The sequence below is a fragment of the Bidens hawaiensis genome, unplaced genomic scaffold, assembly GCF_021521415.1.
Source record: "Bidens hawaiensis isolate Kalapana, Puna unplaced genomic scaffold, B.hawaiensis_p1.1 tig00028004_1, whole genome shotgun sequence".
Lineage (NCBI taxonomy): Eukaryota > Viridiplantae > Streptophyta > Magnoliopsida > Asterales > Asteraceae > Bidens > Bidens hawaiensis.
In genome coordinates, this window is record NW_027494543.1 from 98115 (window position 1) to 120298 (window position 22184).

Below are 22184 nucleotides of genomic sequence, written 5' to 3' on the forward strand. Positions count from 1 at the left end.
TTGGCACCCGACTCTCCCTTCGAGTAGTAGGCAGCTGATTCAGTCTTCGAACCTGAACTAGAGTTGACTTTAGCACCATACATACCTGGATTTTGAACCTGATCCGTAGGTGTCTCCTTTCTAACCATGTTAAGCTCAAAGGTTCAGAGCTTGTTGACTGCCGTTTCCAGATCATATTGGGGAAAGTCTTTGTCTTCCCTCATCAGCACCGTGTACATCTCCCATTTTGGTAGGAGAGCATCAAGAAGCTTCTCAACTATCTCTTCTTCTCGGTAAGAAACTGAATAGTTGCTCAGTTCAGTCATCAGATGATAATAGCGGGTGATGATATCATCTAGAGATTCATTCTTCAAATACTTGAAGACTGAGAACTGGGTTTTGAGCAATTTGATCTTCGAAGCACGGATTCCAACATTTCCTTCAAACTGGTTCTCAAGAGCTTCCCAAAGCTCTCTTGCTATCTTGTACTTTCTAAACATATGAAGGATCTCTTGTGGAAGAGCCATAGTGATAGCAGCATGAGCCTTGCTCTCGGCCTCATACATTTTTTTCTCTTCATCTTCCATTTTGCTGTACTTCTTGATCTGATCACAACCTTCGTACTCCATAGTTGGTGGAACATAACCATCCTGGATACATACCCACATTTTCGCATCCTGGTACTTGACATATTGTTCGAACCGATCCTTCCATGCAACGAAATTGGTTCCCTTCAGCAACCTTGGTGCTTTTGTAGCTGAGCCTGCTTCTACTTCCATCTTTACTAACTCAGAGATGTTAATTGATGACATCTTTCTCGAAAACTAAGAAACCCGAAAAAAATCAAAAAAATTTCATCTGAAAAAGTACTGTAGGCGAAGTTACGGATAACTTCGCTTAGACTTAACTTCGCTGGATCTTTCTTAAATTCACGTGACTTGGCGAAGTTGAGTGTAACTTCGCTTAGGGTAAGCGAACTTAGGAAGTAGGCGAGGTTGTAGAGAACTTCGCTTGAGTTAGGCGAACTTAAGAAGGTAGGCGAAGTTGTGGATAACTTCGCTTAACCTTATATCTTCGCTGAAACCCTACAAACAGTGACGGCAACTTCGCCTGATGAACACCTAAGTTTCTGCAGATCTGGAATCTGGATATTTCGAGTTTTTTGACGGTGTAAAGGGTTGTATACGATGGTAGGAGGTAAGAATGACACAAAAACACAGAAAACACGTCCCGAGAATAGTCAAAACGGGACGATTTCTACACCCGCGTGAATATCCCGAACCACACAATCGAGCAAAAGCTCTGATACCAATGTAGGTTCCCTGGATGGATCAACACGAGATATCTCGATCTACGTAGGTGCGGAATCCCTGCGTAGGTCGTTACGAGCGTAGAAGACACGAATAGATCAAACACGATACGATAAACAAACATGTTATATTATAACCAAAACACGTGATACAATATCACTATTACATACACGAACTCTCGTCCTCACGTTACAGCTCTCGTAACTTCGATAATGATCACACCAAAACTCTGGTTCAACCCTCAAACAAACCGTAACCTAGTGTATTAATGCACGACAACTTCGCCTGGCATGTTCAGGCGAAGTTGTCCATAACTTCGCTTGACTAACAAGTTCGCCTAAACAGCGAACTTGTTAGTAACTTCGCTTAAGACATATAAAACATAATTAATCATTACAGACTCGATTACAGACACTAGACTATGAACTACTGACATTATGCACCAACACGTTGTTATGTATTTAATATTATCATATAAATTTGGTTTTGTTTATGTTGTTTCATTTGACATGTTAGATGAATTTAAGAAGGAGACGATGACGAGGTGTGATGTGTTGTAAAACGCATTTATTTTTCGCACCATTTATCATTGTTTTAGTCGCTTTTATATAAAATATTTAATGTTTCTTAACTTTCTTTAGTATGGTATGACATTGTTATATATCTTTCATAGGTTGCGGGTTTTAAAGAGAAGAGAACCGGGTTTATGGAAGAAGAAAAAGGCCTTTATGATCAATGTTTGAAGAAACAAGTTAAAACCCAACGCAAAAGCCCATTTATGTTAAGCCTTTTATACATATTATTTAATAACACACAAAAATAAAACCCTTCCTTAATATAATGGAGATCAGGAAGAGACATCAAAAAAAGAATATAAGATAAAAACCAACCAACTTGGTTTTAGTAAAACATGAGCGGCCGCAACAAAGAAAAAGATCCAGAGTTCAATTATTATTTTAGAGGGTCTTTTTGGAAGTGGGAGAGGAGGTTTTGGACGCATAGAAGCTTTCTTGGATGTTTCGTTCGTCGTACAAGAAACAAATAGAGAAGGAAAGGAGCACTATTTAGTTCGTTAATCATTCGGTTTCGATCTTTTTATCTTGTTTTCTTTATTACATAATTGTTAGACATGAGTTTGGCTACTATTTATCTTAATTCTTTTATTATTATGAGTAGCAAAACTATTTTCACTACCTAGGTAGAGATGAGTATTGACTTTGTTCGACGGTCTATTTGGTTTTGATTGATCACATGACGAATTATTATTGAAACTTTATTTCATTCAATCTTTGATGTGTCAAAATATTTCTTTTATATAATTATTGCTTGAGATTCCGCGTTTGACTTTGATTGATTGATTGTTTGTCATTCGGTTACGGTTCTACGTTTAGGTCATACACTTGGTGTTTTTTATCTTGTCATTGGCTAGTACTACCATAGGAATCTTGAGTGCGATTAATTATTAAAATTCAATAGGTTCACCTTCCTTACGACTGAGAGGTAATAGGGAGTCGGTCAGTCTCGCGTCTTTATTCGGTTAAGTTAGAATTGCGAGAGAGAGAGAGTTTTGGTCTTATTCGGTTTAGTTTTGCGTGCAAATAAGTGTTTTAGATCGAGTTAGCTTTTGTTACCCCTTTATCCCTAGAATTGCTAGTACCAATTTTAAGTAGGTTTTGTGTCGTTGAGTCCGAGAGGAGATGCGTCATTAGGGTACCTTAGTAATATTTTTCCCGGTGCATTTATTCAATCTTCTAAGATTTGTGAGGGTTAGTTGGTGAGACCGAGAGGTGATCTAGCGAACTTTAATGAGCCTTAGTTGATTATTTAAGATCCCGGTGTCGTGTGATTATTTAATTCCGTTAGCCGTTGAACTGTTAATAGGATTCTTGCCTAGGTAGTCGTTTCTCCATATTTGTTAAAACCCCGTTAAGTTTTCCAGTTAGTTCCGTTTAGTTAAGTAAGTTAGTTAAATTAATTATAATAAAATGAATTAAATATTGAGGTAGGACTTGGATTGGTTTATAATCTGAGCCGTTCTCACGTGTCTTCGAGTTCGCTATCCGGACTTTCCTTTTCTTTGCTATACACGACCGGCACACTTGCCGTTTGTGTGAAATAGGATAGGTTGTTTGGTTTTTAAAGCTTAGTTGTGATTCGTGTTATATATATATATATATATATATATATATATATATATATATATATATATATATATATATTTTCGCACATCAAGTTTTTGGCGTCGTTTCCGGGGACACGGTTTGAGGCGATTAGAGAACGACCCGAGTTGGGGACTTACCTATTTCTTTTTACTTGCTTATTTGTTTTTATTATTTTTAGTTTAATTTTAGTTTTTTGTTTAGTCGTATGCGTCATACCCGCTCACAAGGACCTCCGAAGCTTGAAACGTCTGACAATACTGAGAAAGTCGAGCCTGACAGAGAGCATTCTGTTTCACTGACAGTTTCTCATTCTTCTTCGTCTGTTTCTTCCGCGTCTTCTAGGGATAGGAACATTGGTGGCCAACCGCCTAGGAGAGTAGTAGCTGACTATGGTAGGCCGACAACGAATCCTCATTCTAGCGTTTCCTTACCGATCGGTGCCGTCGCTGGAAACTGGTCCATTACTGCACACGTCATGCAACTCATCAAGACCGCACTCCAATTCCAAGGGCTAGAGATCGAAGATCCATCAAACCACATCGACATTTTTGTTCAAATCTGTGAAACTTTCAATATCGGAAACATGAACGATGAAGCCATCTATCTTCGTCTCTTTTTCTTCTCACTTACTGGAAAAGCCTACAAATGGCTGAAGTCACTACCTGCTGGATCCATCACCACTTGGGTGGGCCTTCAAGAAAAATTCATGACCAAATTCTTACCGCCATCTAAATCCACTCGACTCCGTGAGGAGATTTGTTTCTTCCGCATGAGGTCCGACGAGTTTTTCGGGAAATTTTGGGAAAGATTTAAGGACCTCCTTCTTAGTTGTCCTTATCATGGTTTAGATAAGCGGATGCTCATCAAGAAATTCTATAATGGAGCCACACAGCACGTGGGAGAGATGTTGAACCAAACTGCTAACGGGAACCTCCTCAAGAATAAAGATCCCGATGAGTGTGTCATCCTTTTTTTATGATCTAGCAGCGAGCTACGAAAGGCACAGGGGCAGAAATTCTTCCACGCCATCGAGAGGAGTACTTCAGGTCGATTCGAGCACTGGCATGCAGGCGCAGATTGATGTTTTAAACAAATTCGTAAGAGATATTACCGTTAAGAGCGTCGCGAAGTATGAGGTTTGTCGAGGGGGTCACCACACCATTAACTGTCCTCTTAAGACAGATAGAAATCTGGAGGAGGTTGACTTCGTCAACAAACCCTTGAGATATCAAAACCCCGCCTTCGGCGGGAACACTGGCTGGAGAAATCAGAATAACTATCGAGGGGGACAAGCCAGTGGCTACCAAGCCCATTACCAAAACCAGCATTGAGAGAATCTATTAGGGCAGGGGAGTTCAGGTCAGGAGAGTTTGGAAGAAGTGGGGAGAGAGGAGAAAAAAGCCTCACTAGAGGAAATGATGGCAGAGCTGCTTAAGCATGATGAGAGGAACCGAATAATAAATGAAGTGAATTTGCATAACACGATGCTATGCTGAAGAACCAGGCTACATCTCTAGCTAATCTTGAGCGTCACGTCGGAGAGGTTGCCAGACAGTTATCCGAGAGAGCATCGGGTTCATTACCGAGTAATACCGAGAAAAATCCAAGAGGGTTTGCCAAAGCAATAACTACTAGGAGGGGTGCAGAAAGAGAAAGAGAGGCTGATCCTTCGAGAGTTGTAACACTTACGGTCGATGAAGAGGAGCAGGTGGACGAGGAGATCCATATGGAGCCTCCTCCGGCCAAGGCATAGCAGCAGACTATTCCAGCGAGTACGAAGCTGGCTGATAAACCTTCATCATCATCTAACCCACCTCGCAGATTCTACAAACCCAAATTCCCTTATCCTGGGAGACTCAGATCTGACAGAGACGATGAGAAAAACTCCAAGTTCCTCGAACTTCTCAAGCAGCTTCACCTGAACATTCCTTTCCTTGAGGTTCTCACTCAGATGCCCAAATATGCCAAATTCCTCAAGGACAATCTTTCCAATAAGGAGAAGCTATATGAGCTCTCGTCTATTCCGTTGAGTGTTGGGTGCTCTGCAGTATTGCAGAACAAGTTGCTTGAAAAGCTGGCTGATCCTGGGAGTTTCACAATTCCCTACATCTTAGGCGATGATACGGTTCGACATGCTATGGCCGACCTTGGGGCCAGCATCAATCTCATGTCGTATTCTGTGTTCAGTAAGTTGGTTCTTGGCGAACCGAGGCCAACCCGGATGAGTATCCAAGTTGCTGATCATAACGTGAAATACCTGCAACGGGTGGTCGAGAACATGCTTGTTCGTATCAACAAGTTCATCTTCCTGGTGGACTTTGTCATTCTGGATATGAACGAGGATGATAGTGTCCCGCTCATTTTAGGCAGACCATTCCTTTCCACCGCGCAGGCGTTGATCGACATTCGTGAGGGCAAACTGATTCTGAAAGTTGGGGATGATAACGTCACCTTTGACGTAAGACAGACACTCAAGCACCCCAAGTCGGCGGACGACTCCTTGTATTTCGTTGACACCAACGTATCACATGTGCGGGAGTTTTTCACTGACATCTGTTGGGGACCTACCTTGGACCCACAGATCCTCGATAAGGAGATTTCAGAGGTCGAGATGGTTTCCATGGCCACTCAACCGTTGATGGATGACACCGTGTCACCACCCCTAGATTCAAAGTCAGCTGTTGAGATTGTGCGAGACGATCCGAGAAACCGATCTTCTGTTGAGAGCCCTCCTCCTTCCTTAAAACTTAAGGATCTACCCGAGTATTTGGAGTACGCATTTTTTGACGAAGAGAGGAAGCTACCCGTCATCATCGCATCTGCCTTGATGGAGGTCGAGAAGTTGAAGTTGTTGAAGGTGTTGAAGGCGCACAAGGAGGCAATAGCATGGAAGATTATTGACATCAAATGGATTAATCCCTCGTTCTGTACTCATAAAATCCTCATGGAGGATCATTTCAAATCCGTCGTTCAGCCTCAACGAAGTCTTAATCCGAAAATGCAAGAGGTAGTTAAGAAATAAATCATTAAACTTCTTGATGCGGGAATCATTTTTCCCATCTCTGATAGCGCCTGGGTGAGTCCGGTCCAAGTGGTTCCGAAGAAGGGTGGCATAATTGTCGTTACCAATGAAAGGAACGAGCTTATTCCCACTAGGACCATGACTGGTTGGAGAGTTTGCATCGACTACCGCAGACTGAATGATGCCACTAAGAAAGATCACTTTCCTCTACCATTCATTGATCAGATGCTTGAGCGTTTGGCGGGTCAGTAGTACTACTGTTTTCTGGATGGTTTCTCCGGGTATTTCCAAATCCCGATATCTCCCGATTAGGGCTGTTCACGAACCGAACCGAACCGAACGCAGGCATGCTCATACTTGGTTTGGTTTAAAATCGAGCCGAACCAATCGGATTGAATTTAAAGAAACGAGCGATATCTTTATGATTGAACTTGGTTTGGTTTTGAAACCGAGCGGCTTGGTTCGGTTTGGTTTTGCTTGATTTCGTACAAAGTTTCCAGATTTAAATTTCTAAAACTTCAAAATATCATTAACTCAAGACTTTTAACTCTAAATTATCTAAACTTTCACCTTTAAAATGTATAAAACTCAAAGTTAACAACAAAACATATATAAAACGAGCGATTATGATTTAAAGTTGAACTTTGAATTCAACACCAAAGAGGGAAATTATAAAAACTTTAAAAAAATAGTATACTTATATATATATATATACATAAAGTTTATATATAAAACTAATAAATAAAAAATAATTCGAGCAAAATTAACCGAACCAAACCGAGCAAGGCTTCGCTCGCGTTTGGATTGTTTTTAAATTGAACTGAGCCGAGCGGCTCACTTCCAAACCGAGCATAAATCGAACGAGCATTTTTTGAGCAATTTTCGAACGAACGACGAACGAGCGGCGAGCGACGAGCAGTTTGGACATCCCTACTCCCGATGATCCGGAGAAAACCACATTCACCTTCCCCTACGGCACATTTTCCTATAAAAGCATGCCCTTTGGACTCTGTAACGCTCCAACTACTTTCCAGTGATGTATGGTGGCGATATTTCACGACATGATCAAGGATTCCATGGAGGTATTCACGGACAATTTTTCTGTCTTCGGGAATTCTTTCGATCATTGTCTCTCCAACCTTGATAGGATGATGGCTCGTTGTGTCGACACCAACCTAGTCCTCAACTTGGAGAAGTTTCACTTTATGGTACGTGAGGGCATCGTCTTATGACATAGGATCTCGAGTGCGGGGATCAAGGTCAATCGAGCTAAAAATGAAACCATTTCTAATCTTCCCCTGACCACTTCTGTGAGATCCATCCATAGCTTCTTAGGTCATGCAAGTTTTATCGCCGGTTCATTAAAGATTTTACAAAAATTGCGAGACCGATGACAAAGCTACTAAAGAAAGACACTCCATTTGACTTCTCTGAACAGTGTTTTGAGGCGTTTCATCTTCTAAAAGACAAACTTATTAACGTCCCGATTATGATTTCTCCCTACTGGTCTTTGCCATTTAAATTGATATGCGACACGAGCGACTATGTCGTAGGAGCAGTGCTTGGACAGCGGAAGGAGAAGCACTTCCATCCAATCTACTATGGGAGCCGGACCTTGAACACTGCTCAGGAGAATTACACCACCACCGAGAAAGAGATGTTAGATGTGGTGTTTGCATTTGATAAGTTTAGGTCCTATATTGTTGTGTCCAAAACAGTCGTCTACACGGATCATGCTGCAATTCGTTATCTTTTCAGCAAGCAGGACGCTAAACCTCGTCTCATTCGACGGATCATGCTACTTCAGGAGTTTGATATTGGAATCCATGATAAAATAATGGGCCGAGAATGTGTCGGCCAATCACTTGTCACGTCTTGAGAACGCCGAGATTGGAGATGTCGGGGTCAACATCAATAACCATTTCCCGATAGGGAATCTTATGTTTGTCAGAGCCCAGGATGACGGCTACCCGTGGTTTTCCGATATCGCGAACTTCCTCGTCGATGGTTCCCTCCCTAGGAGGATGTCTCACCAGCAAAAGAAGAAATTCTTTGCTGAAATAAAGGTCTACATCTGGGACAACCCGTTTCTTTTCCGTATAGGTGCTGATCAGCTGGTGAGGATATGTGTGGATGTTAAAGAGGGGTGTCGAATTTTGAGCTACTGTCATGAGGAACCGACAGGAGGTCACCATGGTGTTGTTCTTACTGCTAAGATGGTCTTCGATTCAGGATTCTATTGGTCTTCGATTTTCAAAGATGCTCATATGTTCGTCAAAAGCTGTGACCGATGCCAACATGTCAGAAACTTCTCATCCCGAAATGAGATCCCCCAAAATGCTATTCAGGCTTGCGAGGTTTTTGACATTTTGGGTATTGATTTTATGGGCCCGTTCCCGTTGTCTAGAGGGAAAAAGTACTTACTTGTCGCAGTTGATTACGTATCCAAGTGGGTCGAGGCCAGAGCCTTGCCCACTAACGACGCCCGAGTTGTAGTGAGATTTCTGAAAAATATTTTCTCTCGTTTTGGTGTACCGAAAGCCTTGATTAGCGATCGAGTTACTCACTTCTGCAACACGTAGATGGAGAAGACGTTGCAACGCTATGGGATCACCCATCGGATTGCGACTGCCTATCACCCATAGACCAGTGGACAGGTAGAGGTGAGTAACCGGGGCATTAAACACATTCTTGATAAGATGGTAGGGCTAAACCGAAACGATTGGTCCGACAAATTAGATGATGCTTTGTTTGCTTTCCGTACAGCGTACAAAACTCTGACTAGTTCCACACCGTTTCGGATGATTTATGGGAAAGCATGTCATCTGTCTGTTGAGTTGGAGCACCGTGCTTCTTGGGCACTTCAAACAGTTAACCTTGATCTTTCGACTGCTGGAAATCACCGTTTCCATCAGATACATGAGTTAGAGGAACTCCGCGATCATGCCTATGCACACTCGTATAATTATAAGCTGAAAACCAAAGAGTTACATGATAGGAAGTTGAGAGGTGATAAACAGTTCAAGTGTGGGGATCGGGTTTTGCTCTACAATTCCCGATTACGGTTATTTCCGAGAAACCTTAATTCCCGATGGTTAGGCCCGTTTACCATTACTGAGGTATTCTCGTATGGCACAATTGAGATTGAAGACGAAAGTGGGAAGTTTAAGGTGAACGGTCACAGGCTGAAGCACTACATAAATGAGACGGTTGCGGAGCAGACGGCTGAGGTCTGGTACCTCAATGCCTTTACTTATGAATAGGCGTGATGGAGGGGTCAGGCTGAGGACCCGTTAAACCAAGCGCTCTCGGGAGGTAGCCCGAGTTTTCGTTTATCTGTTTTTAATTTTTGATACTAAGGATCCTCCCGATTGAGGCCGCTCGTACTCAGTCTCTATTCGAGCAGCTGATATTAAGGGTATTCTTTTTGTCTATATTTATTTTTAAAAAAAAATAAAAAAAATAAAAAGTTAAGAAGTTTAAAAAAAATAAAAAAAAATGCAAAAATGTGTTTATTTCTCGTGTTTTGTTTTCTGTGTTGTACGCCACTACATGCGAACGACTTTGAGTTATTGCATGTATTATTATGCGCATGGTAGCTCTGATAGCGTTTTGGAACTGGTTCTCCCGAGGTTGCGGCCGCGAATGAAATGTTATATGGTCGTTCGATTGATACACAGCCGGTGAATATTCTGCATATAAACCAGGGGAGTAACCCGTTCTCTCTTTTATTCTTGAAATAATTAATTTTTGTTTTTATCGAGGATAATTTATTTCTAAGTGTAGGGATGGGAATTTATTTTACTTAGTTGTAAAAAAAAATATTTAAAAAAAAAATATATTAATAATAACATTTTTGCACGCTTTCACTGAAAATTATGTCGGTTACTGAAGTTTGAAGGACACATACTTGTATATGTTTGGTCCGGTTATCTACTTGTAGACATACGGGTTAGCCATTAACCTGAAAACTTAAAGTGACTGGGGCGATTGTTGTGTGATTTGTTTTTTCACTGAAAATTATGTCGGTTGCTTAAGTTCGAGGGACATATACCTGTATATGTTTGGTCCCGTTATCTACCTGTAGACATATGGGTAGCCATTGACCCGAAAACTGAAAGTGACTAGGCGACTGAATTTGAAAAAAAAAGTAAAAAAAATTTAAAAAAAAAAGTTTTAAAGAAAAACAAATATCCCTTGAAAGTTGTTTTTATTCTACGTTAACCAGGAAATGATATTACTACCGTTGTGTTAACAAGCTCCCAGAACTTTTGAAATATATAATAATAATAATAATAATAATAATAATAATAATAATAATAATAATAATAAAAGAAGAGATGATCTGTGTATCTGATTTTGGATGTGTCGGTAGGCCCAACTATCTTTGATAGTTCTCTTTAGCAAATTTTATATATCTAATAATTTGAAAAACGGTGAAACCGAATTTCGATGCTTAGGGAGGATTACCATAATCTAAAAACTTTGAGATGGTAAGACTTAGATACACTCAAACCAACACACCACCACATGTCCATCTTTTTTACGAGCTTAGAAAATAGTTATATTTATTTAGGTGTGAAAAAAAAATCTTGCAAAAGCATGAAAAAAAAAAGAAAAAGAAAAGAAAGTTCAAATAAAAGATGCAAAAAAGCATCCAAAGTTAGTAAAAGAGGCCAAAGTTGCACATACTAGACGGGGTTGAGAGTTTACGCGTTTCTAAGGGGATAGTGACTATGGGGTTATCGCTATTGGGGCTCGAGGTTCTTAGTCAATAAATATCACATTAGGGATTTATAGGACAAAGTCCAATAAAATTTAGGAATAGCTCGTACGCCCTCCACATGACCATTCATCCATCAAATTTCATCGAGTGCATCTACTTAGTACCATCAACGAGTCCTTGTCTTATGGTGATTTGTCAAACCAGTCTGCTTCGACTCTAGTTTTTCTAGCTCTCTTTGTCTGAGATGGGGTAGGTGTAGCCATAGATTTTGTACTTAAAACGCTTAATGCAATTAGGGCTTGATTGGTTAGTGGTTGGGTTTAAAGTGGACAAATATACCGGCAATCGCGGTCAATATGTCGAGCTGTTTCTATTGTTTTGATAATGTTAAATAATCTGGGGGTTTGTTGCTTTCACTTGGTTATGATCATGTGTAGATTTCTTTTTTGGGGAAGAAAAAGTCTTAAGTTTGGAATTGTTTGATTTGTTGTAAAACGCACTTATTTTCCGCACCATTTATCATTGTTTTAATCGCTTTTATATAATATTTAATGTTTCTTAACTTTCTTTAGTATGGTATTACATTGTTATATATCTTTCGTAGATTGCGGGTTTTAAAGAGAAGAGAACCGGGTTTATGGAAGAAGAAAATGGCCTTTATGATCAATGTTTAAAGAAACAAGTTAAAGCCCGACCCAAAAGCCCTTTTGTATTAAGCATTTTATACATATTATTTAATAACACACAAAAATAAAAACCCTGCCTTAATATAATGGAGATCTGGGGGAGACATCAAAAAAAGAATATAAGATAAAAACAAACTTGGTTTTAGTAAAACTTGAGCGGCCGCAACAAAGAAAAATATCCAGATTTCAATTATTATTTTAAAGGGTCTTTTTGGAAGTAGAAGAGGATGTTTTGGACGCACATAAGCTTTCTTGGAAGTTTTGTTCATCACAAGAAACAAATAGAGAACGAAAGGAGCACTATTTGGTTCGTTAATCATTCGGTTTCGATCTTTTTATCTTGTTTTCTTTATTACATAATTGTTAGACATGAGTTTGGCTACTATTTATCTTAATTCTTTTATTATTATGATTAGCTAAACTATTTGCACTACCTAGGTAGAGTTGAGTATTGACTTTGTTTGACGGTCTATTTGGTTTTGATTGATTACATGACGTATTATTATTGAAAGACTTTATATAATTCGATCTTTGATGTGTTAAAATATTTCTTTTATATAATTATTTCTTGAGATTCCGCGTTTGACTTTCATTGATTGATTGTGTGTCATTCGGTTAGGGTTCTACATTTAGGTCATAGACTTGGTGTTTTTGATCTTGTCATTGGTTAGTACTACCATAGGAATATTGACTGCGATTAATTATTAAAATTCAATAGGTTCACCTTCTTTGCGACTGAGAGATAATAGGGATTCGGTTTGTCTCGCGTCTTTATTCGGTTAGGTTAGAAATGCGCAAGAGATAGTTTTGGTCTTATCCGGTTTAGTTTTGGGTGAAAATAAGTGTTTTAGATCGAGTTAGATTTTGTTACCCTTTTATCCCTAAAATTGCTAGTACCAATTTTAAGCAGGTTTTGTGTCGTTGAGTCCGAGAGGAGATGCATCATTAGGGTACCTCAGTAATCTTTTTTACCGGTGCATTTATTCAATCTTCTTTGATTTGTGAGGGTTAGTTGGTGAGACCGAGAGGTGATCTAGCGAACTTTTATAATCACCATTGTCGTGTGATTAGTTAATTCCATTAGCCGTTGAACTGTCAATAGGATACTTTCCTAGGTAGTCGTTTCTCCATATTTGTTAAAACCCCGTTAAGTTTCGTTAGGTTTTCCAGTTAGTTCCGTTAAGTTAAGTAAGTTAGGTTAATTAATTAAAATAAAATAAAATCAATTAAATATTATGGTAGGACTTGGATTAGGGTTTATAATCTGAGCCGTTCTCATGGGTCATCGAGTTCGATATCCGGACTTTCCTTTTCATTGTTATACGCTCCCGGTATACTTGCCGTTTGTTGAACTAGGATAGGTTGTTTGGTTTTTAAAACTTAGTTGCGATTCGTGTTTTATTTATATATAGATTTTCGCACATCACGGGTAGTGTTGCAGTTTAGATTTGTTTTGTTTTTTATTTCTTTTTTTCGAACTCGTTGTTTTGTATTAAATATTATCAAATAAATTTGGTTTTATTTATGTTTTTTCGTTTCAATTTTAAAATTTATTGTTTCGTTGTAATTTTAAAACCGATGGATTGAAAACAAAAAAAAAATGAATATAATAAGTGGTTACACCACACTAACATAAAAAGAAAACAAAAAAAATCAAGAAATAAAAATAAAGACACCAAAAGACAAAAAAAATTAATAAAATAATAAAAAATTACAACAAAAGAACAAAAAAAATACATTTTTCCAAAACACCCTTCTATCCGCCGCGGATAGCCCTCTCCCCCGAGGATAGGGTGTGTTTGGAAAAACCTAGGGTGTCTATAACAAACCCCTATATAAAAGCTCAAATATAATAATTTAATAATCTGTTGAATTATAATACAATTTCAAACGTATCAAGCAATTTAACGTTTCCAATCCGCGTCAATAGTAATAATGGTCCCCCTCTCTTAGGAAGTCGAGAATTCAAATTCCACAATAGACCTGTTAGATGTATTTATGAATGGGACGACGACGCGGGTGGTGTGCAATTTAGATTTGTATTGTATTTTATTTCTTTTTTTTTTGAACTCGTTATGTATTTAATATTATCATATAAATTTGGTTTTGTTTATGTTGTTTCGTTTGACCTGTTAGATGGATTTAAGAAGGAGACGATGACGCATGTGGTGCTGTAGTTTAGATTTGTTTTGTATTTTAGTTTTTATTTTTTTAACTCATTATTAAGTATTTAATATTATCATATAAGTTTGGTTTTGTTTATGTTGTTCTGTTTTAATTTTAAAATATATTGTTTCGTTGTAGTTGTAAAACTAATGCATTCAAAACAAAAAAAAATGAAAATAATAAGTGGTTATACCACACTAACACAAAAACAAAACAACAAACAAAATCAAGAAATAAAAATAAAGATAGCATAAGACAAAAAAAATAATAAAATAATATAAAAAGACAACTGAAGAATTAAAAAAAATACATTTTTCCAAAACACCCACCTATCCGCCACGGATAGCCCTCTCAACCGATGATAGGCTAGCGTTTTGGAAAAACCTCGGTGTCTCTAACAAACCCCTATATAAAAGCTCAAATATAATAATTTAAGAAACTGTTGAATTATAATACAATTTCAAACGTATCAAGCAATTTAACATCTCCAATCCGCGTCAATGGTAATAGTGGTCCCCTCCCTTAGGAAGTGGAGAATTCAAATTCCACAATAGACCTGTTAGATGGTATTAAGAATGGGACGACGACACGGGTGGTGGTGCAGTTTAGATTTGTTTTGTATTTTGTTTCTTTTTTTTTAACTCGTTGTTATGTATTTAATATTATCATATAAATTTGGATTTGTTTATGTTGTTTCGTTTGACCTATTAAATGGATTTAAGAAGGAGACGATGACGCGGGTGGTGTTGTTGAACTCGGTGTTATGTATATAACATTATCATATAAATTTGCTTTTGTTTATGTTGTTTCGTTTCAATTTTAAAATTTGTTGTTTCGTTGTAGTTTTAAAACTGATGGATTCAAAACAAAAAAAAATCGAAAAATAAGTGGTTATACCACACTAACACAAAAACAAAACAAACAAAATCAAGAAATAAAAATAAAAATAAACACAGCGTAAGACAAAAAAACAATAAAATAATAAATAAAAGACAACAAAAGAATTAAAAAAGAAATACATTTTTTCAAAACACCCACGATTCCGCCGCGGATAGCCCTCTCAACCGAGGATAGGGTGGGGGTTTTGGAAAAACCCCGGGTGTCTCTAACAAACCCCTATAAAAAAGCTCAAATATATAATATAAAAAACTGTTGACTTATAATACAACTTCAAACGTATCGAGCTATGTAACGTCTCCAATCCGCGTCAATGGTAATAGTGGTCCCCGCCCCTCCCTTAGGAAGTCGAGAATTCAAATTCCACAATAGACCTGTTACATGGATTTAAGAATAGGACGACGACGCGGGTGGTGTCGTAATTTAGATTTGTTTTTTATTTTATTTCTTTTTTTTCTAACTCGTTGTTATGTATTTAATATTATCATATAAATTTGGATTTGTTTATGTTGTTTCATTTGACCTGTTAGATGGATTTAAGAAGGAGACGATGACGCGGGTGGTGTTGCAATTTAGATTTGTTTTGTATTTTATTTCTTTTTTTTAACTCGTTCTTATGTATTTAATATTATCATATAAATTAGGCTTTGTTTATGTTGTTCCGTTTCAATTTTAACATTTGTTGTTTCGTTGTAGTTTTAAAACTGATGGATTCAAAACAAAAAAAAAATTGAAAATAATAAGTGGTTACAACACACTAACACCAAAACAAAACAAACAAAATCAAGAAATAAAATTAAAGACAACAAAAGACAAAAAAAACAATAAGATAATAAAAACAAGACAGCAAAAGAACAAAAAAAATACATTTTTTTCAAAACACCCACCTATCCGCCGCGGATAGCCCTCACCACAGAGGATAAGGTGGGTGTTTTGGAAAAACCCAGGGTGTCTCTAACAAACCCTTATATAATAGTTCAAATATAATAATTTAAGAAATTGTTGAATTACTATACTATTTCAAACGTATCAAGCAATTTTACCATCTCCATTCCGCGTCAATGATAATAGTGATCTCCCTCCCTTAGGATGTCGAGAATTCAAATACCAAAATAGACCTGTTAGATGGATTTAAAAATGGGACAACGACACGGGTGGTGTTGAAGTTTAGATTTGTTGTGTATTTTATTTCTTTTTTCAAACTCGTTGTTATGTATTTAATATTATCATATAAATTTGGTTTTGTATATGATGTTTCGTTTGACTTGTTAGAAGGACTTTGGAAGGATAGGATGACGCGGGTTGTAAGGCCCCGTTACTGTAGGTTCCCAGCCGGATCTACACAGAATATCTCGTTCTACGTAGGTGCGGAATCCCTACGTAAGACGTTACAAGCGTAGAAGACGATATACGTTAACTCGATCAAACACACGTTACAATAAACAAAGACACGTTGTATTGCAACTGGAAACACGTGATTCACTGATCACCGATTACACAAACTCAATAACTCGTAAGCTGAAACTCTAACTCTATTCGTTCAATAATTAATAAACTCTGCCGTAACCTAACAGCTTATAAAGCACGACAACTTCGCCTAGCATGTTTAGGCGAAGTTGTCCCTAACTTCGCTTGTTCCACAAGTTCGCCTATATCAGCGAACTTGTGAGAACTTCGCTTACATACAAAACACAAATCCAACTAACTCGATTACAGACACTATATACTGAACTACTGACATCATGCACCAACAGACTCCCCCTTGGCAGTAGCTTCATATCTCTATCTTCAAGCACGTGTCTTGTAATCCAAACAATCTTGTATCTTCCGTATTCAAGCATGAACACCTTCTCGTACACAAACCGATACTACTTTTTGATATTTCTTCGCTTCGTCTTTCCAAGCAGGAATATAAAATATCTTCTTCTCGTTCAGCACCTGCAGATCAGCTTGAGACAAATTCACCAAGTGCATCGGATCATACACTCTTAGCAACTCTTGTTCATCTTCATCCTCCATTACTGCTTCAGCAGTTTTCGTTGACTCCCCCTGAGATGTGGAAGTCCCAAGAGCTTGTTCAGTTCTTGGCAAAACTCCACCTGCACCTTTCGATTATAAATTGAACATCTGGCAATTAACTTGTAAAACTTCCTTTAAAGAGTTAACTGATACGATCAAGACCGAGTAACCAGGTATAAAAACATACAACTACATAAGTAGAAAAACTTTTTAAAAATAAAGTACACGGGATCAAATTTCGGTCTCGACAGGGACTACCATGGTATAGAAAAGATCCGAACAGGAATCATACTAATACGTGACTGTCAAATAGATCCATGCTCAGCTTTATTATGACATAAAGAAACAGGTTGTAAGCAGGTAAATAACTTAAAATGGTTTTCATCGTTTCTGTGATACGAGTTAGGTTCAATTAAGCTCAAAACTTAAATGGGCAACAACTCAGAGATTATGATGCCTCCTATCTATTCTCAAAGCGTATTTGGCTTTCCCCAAGTCACCTCGAGTTGACCTTGACCCGTAGTGTCTGATTAAATAGTAATTACTCTTCGATCTTCAGACTCTTCTTCCCGTTCTCTTTCTTACATCTTGATTGAGAAGTATTAACATTATGAACTCTAGAATGTCTCAATAACACACACATTTTTTTTTTACACAACTTCAGAGTAGTAAACAACTGCATGTCCCGAATCTGGATCACTGCAGTTTCTTGACATGCTATCTTCACAGGAATCAGAACACTCACGGGCTCGTGTATGACTGGGTAATCGCTTTTCTGCCTATCATTCGGAAAGATATATATGAAGACATGCACAACTCTTAAGGAGTTTCCACGTAAAATCGAGTAGATTTAGTTAGTATCACTTATACTTTTACGCACCATAAAAAGCTACCATGACATACAATGACTGTTCTAAAGCCTTTTTGGCCTAATAACTTCACTAGTTAAGCACACAGAATCAGTATATCTATTACTTTCAAAGGTTGGATCAATTTTCTGTTAAACATAGTAACGGAACTTCTTACGAAGTAGTAGACTTGAAAAATAATTTCATCTCCCGAAAAAAAAATTTTAACTTCTATCGCCCCGATCAAGTCGAAGTCTTCAGGTAAACGGCTATCCTGAAGATCCAATGGATCAGCTGGACCGACCACATACGAGTATGTGTCCTTCTAACTAAGTATGAACGATTAATTTTCAGCGAAAGAATTAAAAACACATCGTAAACCGCCTCGGTCACTTTCAGTCATCTGGTTAATGGCTATCCTCATATTCTACAAGTAGAAATGAGGACCAAACATATCCGAAGATATGTCCTTCAAACTGAGGCAACCGACATAATTCTAAGCGATAGTGACGTTTTTTTTTTTTTTTAAACAAAAACTAAAAACACGGTTACTCGGGATTGATCATCCCATTCAGCTCAACAAGGTTTTGAAATCTAGTTTTGTCAAACGCTTTAGTGAACAAATCAGCGAAATTATCTAACGTATCAACCTTTTCGAGCACAATCAATTTCTTCTCAGCACAATCCCGTATAAAATGATGACGGATGTCAATGTGTTTAGTTTTGCTATGCTTTACGGGATTGTTAGTTACTGAGATAGCAGCAGTGTTATCTTTGCAAATAGGAGTATGTGAGAAATTCAGACCATAATCGCTTAATTGCTGTTGCACACACTCGGACTCCGATTCAGTTGCTTTTGACAGAAAACACGATTCTTCTGTTGCCATCTCAGTCGACCTCATGTCCATAACATACGTATTCTTTTCTCTTGGAGCCTTCATTACTATCCAATCCTCTGGTATCTTGAAACCAGGATACAGTACGATCGCTTCATTCTTGGTAAAGTGCACGGTGTACTGTTTGTCACAGATCTGCGATACACTTAGGAGATTATGCTTCAGTTCTTCAACAAAATTCACTTTCTCTAACATCATTTTACCATTAGTCACCGTCCCAATTCCTGTAATCCTTCCACCACTCTCTCCAGCAAAACTCACTCTTCCTCCCTTAACAGGTTTCCAATCGTGTAACAAATTCTTGTTACCCGTCATGTGCCGGGAACAGCCGCTATCCACAACCCATAGATTGTTTGCAGCCCTGTTCAACTGTTCCTGCACGATTAAAGCAGAGGATTAAAATCTGGGGACCCAAGACCTATTGGTCTTGGGTCGATACATCCCGTACTTTGGCTGTCCAAAGTTAGTATTAGAATGATTTCTGTAAGTCCTAAAAGGATACCTTCTTGTAGATTGACTATGAGGCCATCCAAACCTTCGTGAATTAAATGAATTATTACTTATGGTTTGGTTGTTAGCAGGGAAAAACTGAGATCGATTTCTTTGAAAACCTGGATTAGTCCAATGTCTGAACTTTGATGAGTTTTCATTTTTACCATTATAGTGATTACCGTTAGTTCTATTCTCAGTTTTTGAAGGCCTCATACCTCTTAATCTCTGCTTCAGAGGGCAATCAGCAATCAGGTGTCCTAATTGATTGCATCTGAAACAACTCCTGTGTTCAACTTTCTTATCAATAGTTGTCTTAGATGTTGAAGCTGTATTACTGCCCATTTGTCTAACATATGGTGGGACATACAGGTTTAGTGGAGAATTCTTTTCATTTGATTTATGTTTCTCTCCACTTTTTGGTAACACTGCCTCTTGTTTTGTCTCACTCGACTCGGATGACTTGTCCGAATTTGATGAGACATGACTTGGAACAGAAATCTTAACATTAGAAACAGGCTTACTCGTTTCGCCTTTACTAACTTCTGGATCTTTAATAGTAACCTTAACCGGAACTGTCTGACCAATGTCAACATCAACAGATTTCTGATTACTAGGATCATAAGTGTAGTTATGATTGTAAGGTGGTGGAACTTCATGATATCCAATTCCTCCCCTTTTAACTGGGGAACTTTGATCACTAACGAGGTGATCAAGTATAGCAGAGGAATTTCTAAATTACTCAAGTTTTCTGTTTAGTTCCACCACTTTCACCTGGTGATCAGCTATCTGTTTATCCCTTTCAGCTATTAGTTTGGTTTTCTCTTCTAACACTTCATAGCTAAGATCAATTACTTGTATTTTCTCAGCTAGACTGGCTTTAAGACTTCTAATATCTTTCTCACTAGCTTTTATTTTTACCTTATAACTGTTTTCTCTAGCTTTAGTGAAATGATGATCATCTTTTAATGTTTTAAATTGAGCATCCAAACTAACAAACTGATCAGTTATAGTTGTCAATTGTTCAGACAGATTTTCACATTTAGTACAAGGGAGTTTAGTACTTACCTCGGAGAGCTGGTCTGTCACTTCTGCCATGTAAGCTTCATTTTCGCCAGTCACTTTCTCACTTCCTGCAGTTTTGATGGTCACTAAATTGGCCTGTTCGAACACTTCTTCAACATGCAGATTCCAGTTGTACTCCCCGTTCTGTCTGGATATCATGGCTCTATTCTCATTACCACCCCCACTCTGTTGTGTAGACCTGTTTTGACTGCGTTCAACTCTGTCATTTGTGCATTCTTTAGCAAAGTGGCCATTCTGTTGACAGTTGTAAAACCGCACCTTTGACTTATCAAAACCTGGTCTCTCACCAACAAACTTTCTACCTGTCTTCTTCATAAACCGTTTAACCCTTCTCACAATCATCGCCATCTGCCACTGCAGATCCATCTCTTCCAGATCATCAGCATCGATCTGATCATAGTCTTCGTCCAAAGTTGCAGGATCAACAATCTTACCCTTAATGTAATTTTCATACGAAGCAATGAAAGATGCATAGAGAGCAAACTGCTGTTCGGCAGATTTAACACTCATGGGCATCTTCGAGTAGTTGTTGTTCGAAACACTTGGGGAAAAACTACCCTTGGTTTCTTGAGGTTTAGACGTATTAGTTCCACCAGCTACAAAACACACATCACCATTCATGTTGAGAGATACATGACCTTCATGTGTTGAGTTAGCGCCCGAGTCTCCCTTAGAGTAGTAAGCAGATGATTCAGACTTCGAACTTGAACTTGAATTAACTTTTGCACCATACATTCCCAGATCCTGAACCTGATCAGTTGGTGTCTCTTTTCGAACCATGTTAAGTTCAAAAGGTCGTAGTTTGTTGACTGCTGTTTCCAAGTCATAGTTGGCAAACTCTTTGTCTTCTCTCACCAAGACAGTATACATCTCCCATTTCGGTGGGAGAGCATCAAGAAGCTTTTCCACGATCTCATCTTCTTTGTAAGCAATGGAATAATTGCTAAGTTCAGTCATCAGGTGATAATATCTTGTGATGATATCATCAAGTGATTCATTCTTCAAATACTTGAAGACCGAGAATTGGGTTTTGAGTAGTTTAATCTTCGATGCACGTATCCCCACATTACCCTCAAATCGGTTTTCAAGTGCTTCCCATAGCTCTCTAGCAGTTTTATACTTCCTGAAGGTGTGAAGAATTTCTTGTGGAAGAGCCATAGTTATCGCAGCATGAGCTTTGCTTTCAGCCCCATACATCTTCTTTTCTTCCTCTTCCATCTTGCTGTATTTCTTAATCTGATCACGACCCTCATACTCAGCAGTTGGTGGAATGTATCCATCTTGAATGCACACCCACATCTTAGCATCTTGGTATTTGACATATTGCTCAAACCGATCTTTCCACGCCACAAAATCGGTTCCCTTAAGCATCTTTGGTGCCTTAGTAGCTGAACCCGCTTCCACTTCCATCTTCACCAGTTCCGTAATATTTATTGAAGTCATCTTTCACGAAACACAAAGAAACCCGAAAAATAAAAATTTTATTCTTAACAGTACTGTAGGCGAAGTTGAAGTTAACTTCAATGAGGTTTAACTTCGCTTGAATTCTTAACTTCTCTCTCTTTCTTAAATTCGCCTGATTTGGCGAAGTTGTGAATAACTTCGCTTAAGTTAATCGAACTTGTGAGGTAGGCGAAGTTGTGGGTAACTTCGCTTGAGATAAGCGAACTTGTGAGGTAGGCGAACTTGTGGATAACTTCGCTTAACCTTATATCTTCGCCTAAACCCTACAAACAGTAGCGGCAACTTCGCCTGATGAACACGATGATTTTGCAGGTTTGATTTATGGATTTTGCGAGGTATGTGAAGGTGTAATGGGTTGTTTTTGATGGTGGGAGGTGAGTAGGACACAAAAACTCGGTAAACTCGTCCCGCAAATAGTCGAACGGAACGATTTC

At 38.3% G+C, this 22184-nt stretch overlaps 1 protein-coding gene across 1 annotated transcript; it reads left to right on the forward strand.

Annotated features, from left to right (window-relative positions):
* The first annotated feature begins 5402 nt into the window (after window positions 1-5402).
* Window positions 5403-6473, forward strand: LOC143576143 (uncharacterized). The gene is made up of 2 exons (XM_077060313.1): window positions 5403-5735; window positions 5793-6473. The coding sequence occupies exons 1-2, from the start codon at window positions 5403-5405 to the stop codon at window positions 6471-6473; spliced, it is 1014 nt and encodes a 337-aa protein (XP_076916428.1).
* Window positions 6474-22184: the final 15711 nt, after the last annotated feature.

Excerpts from the sequence above, each read along its gene's own strand:
- LOC143576143 (XM_077060313.1), top strand. The coding sequence starts at position 5,403 with ATGCCCAAATATGCCAAATTCCTCAAGGACAATCTTTCCAATAAGGAG. Across the intron at positions 5,736-5,792 it reads GGGTGGTCGAGAACATGCTT|GATGATAGTGTCCCGCTCAT; the intron begins GTTCGTATCAAC and ends GATATGAACGAG.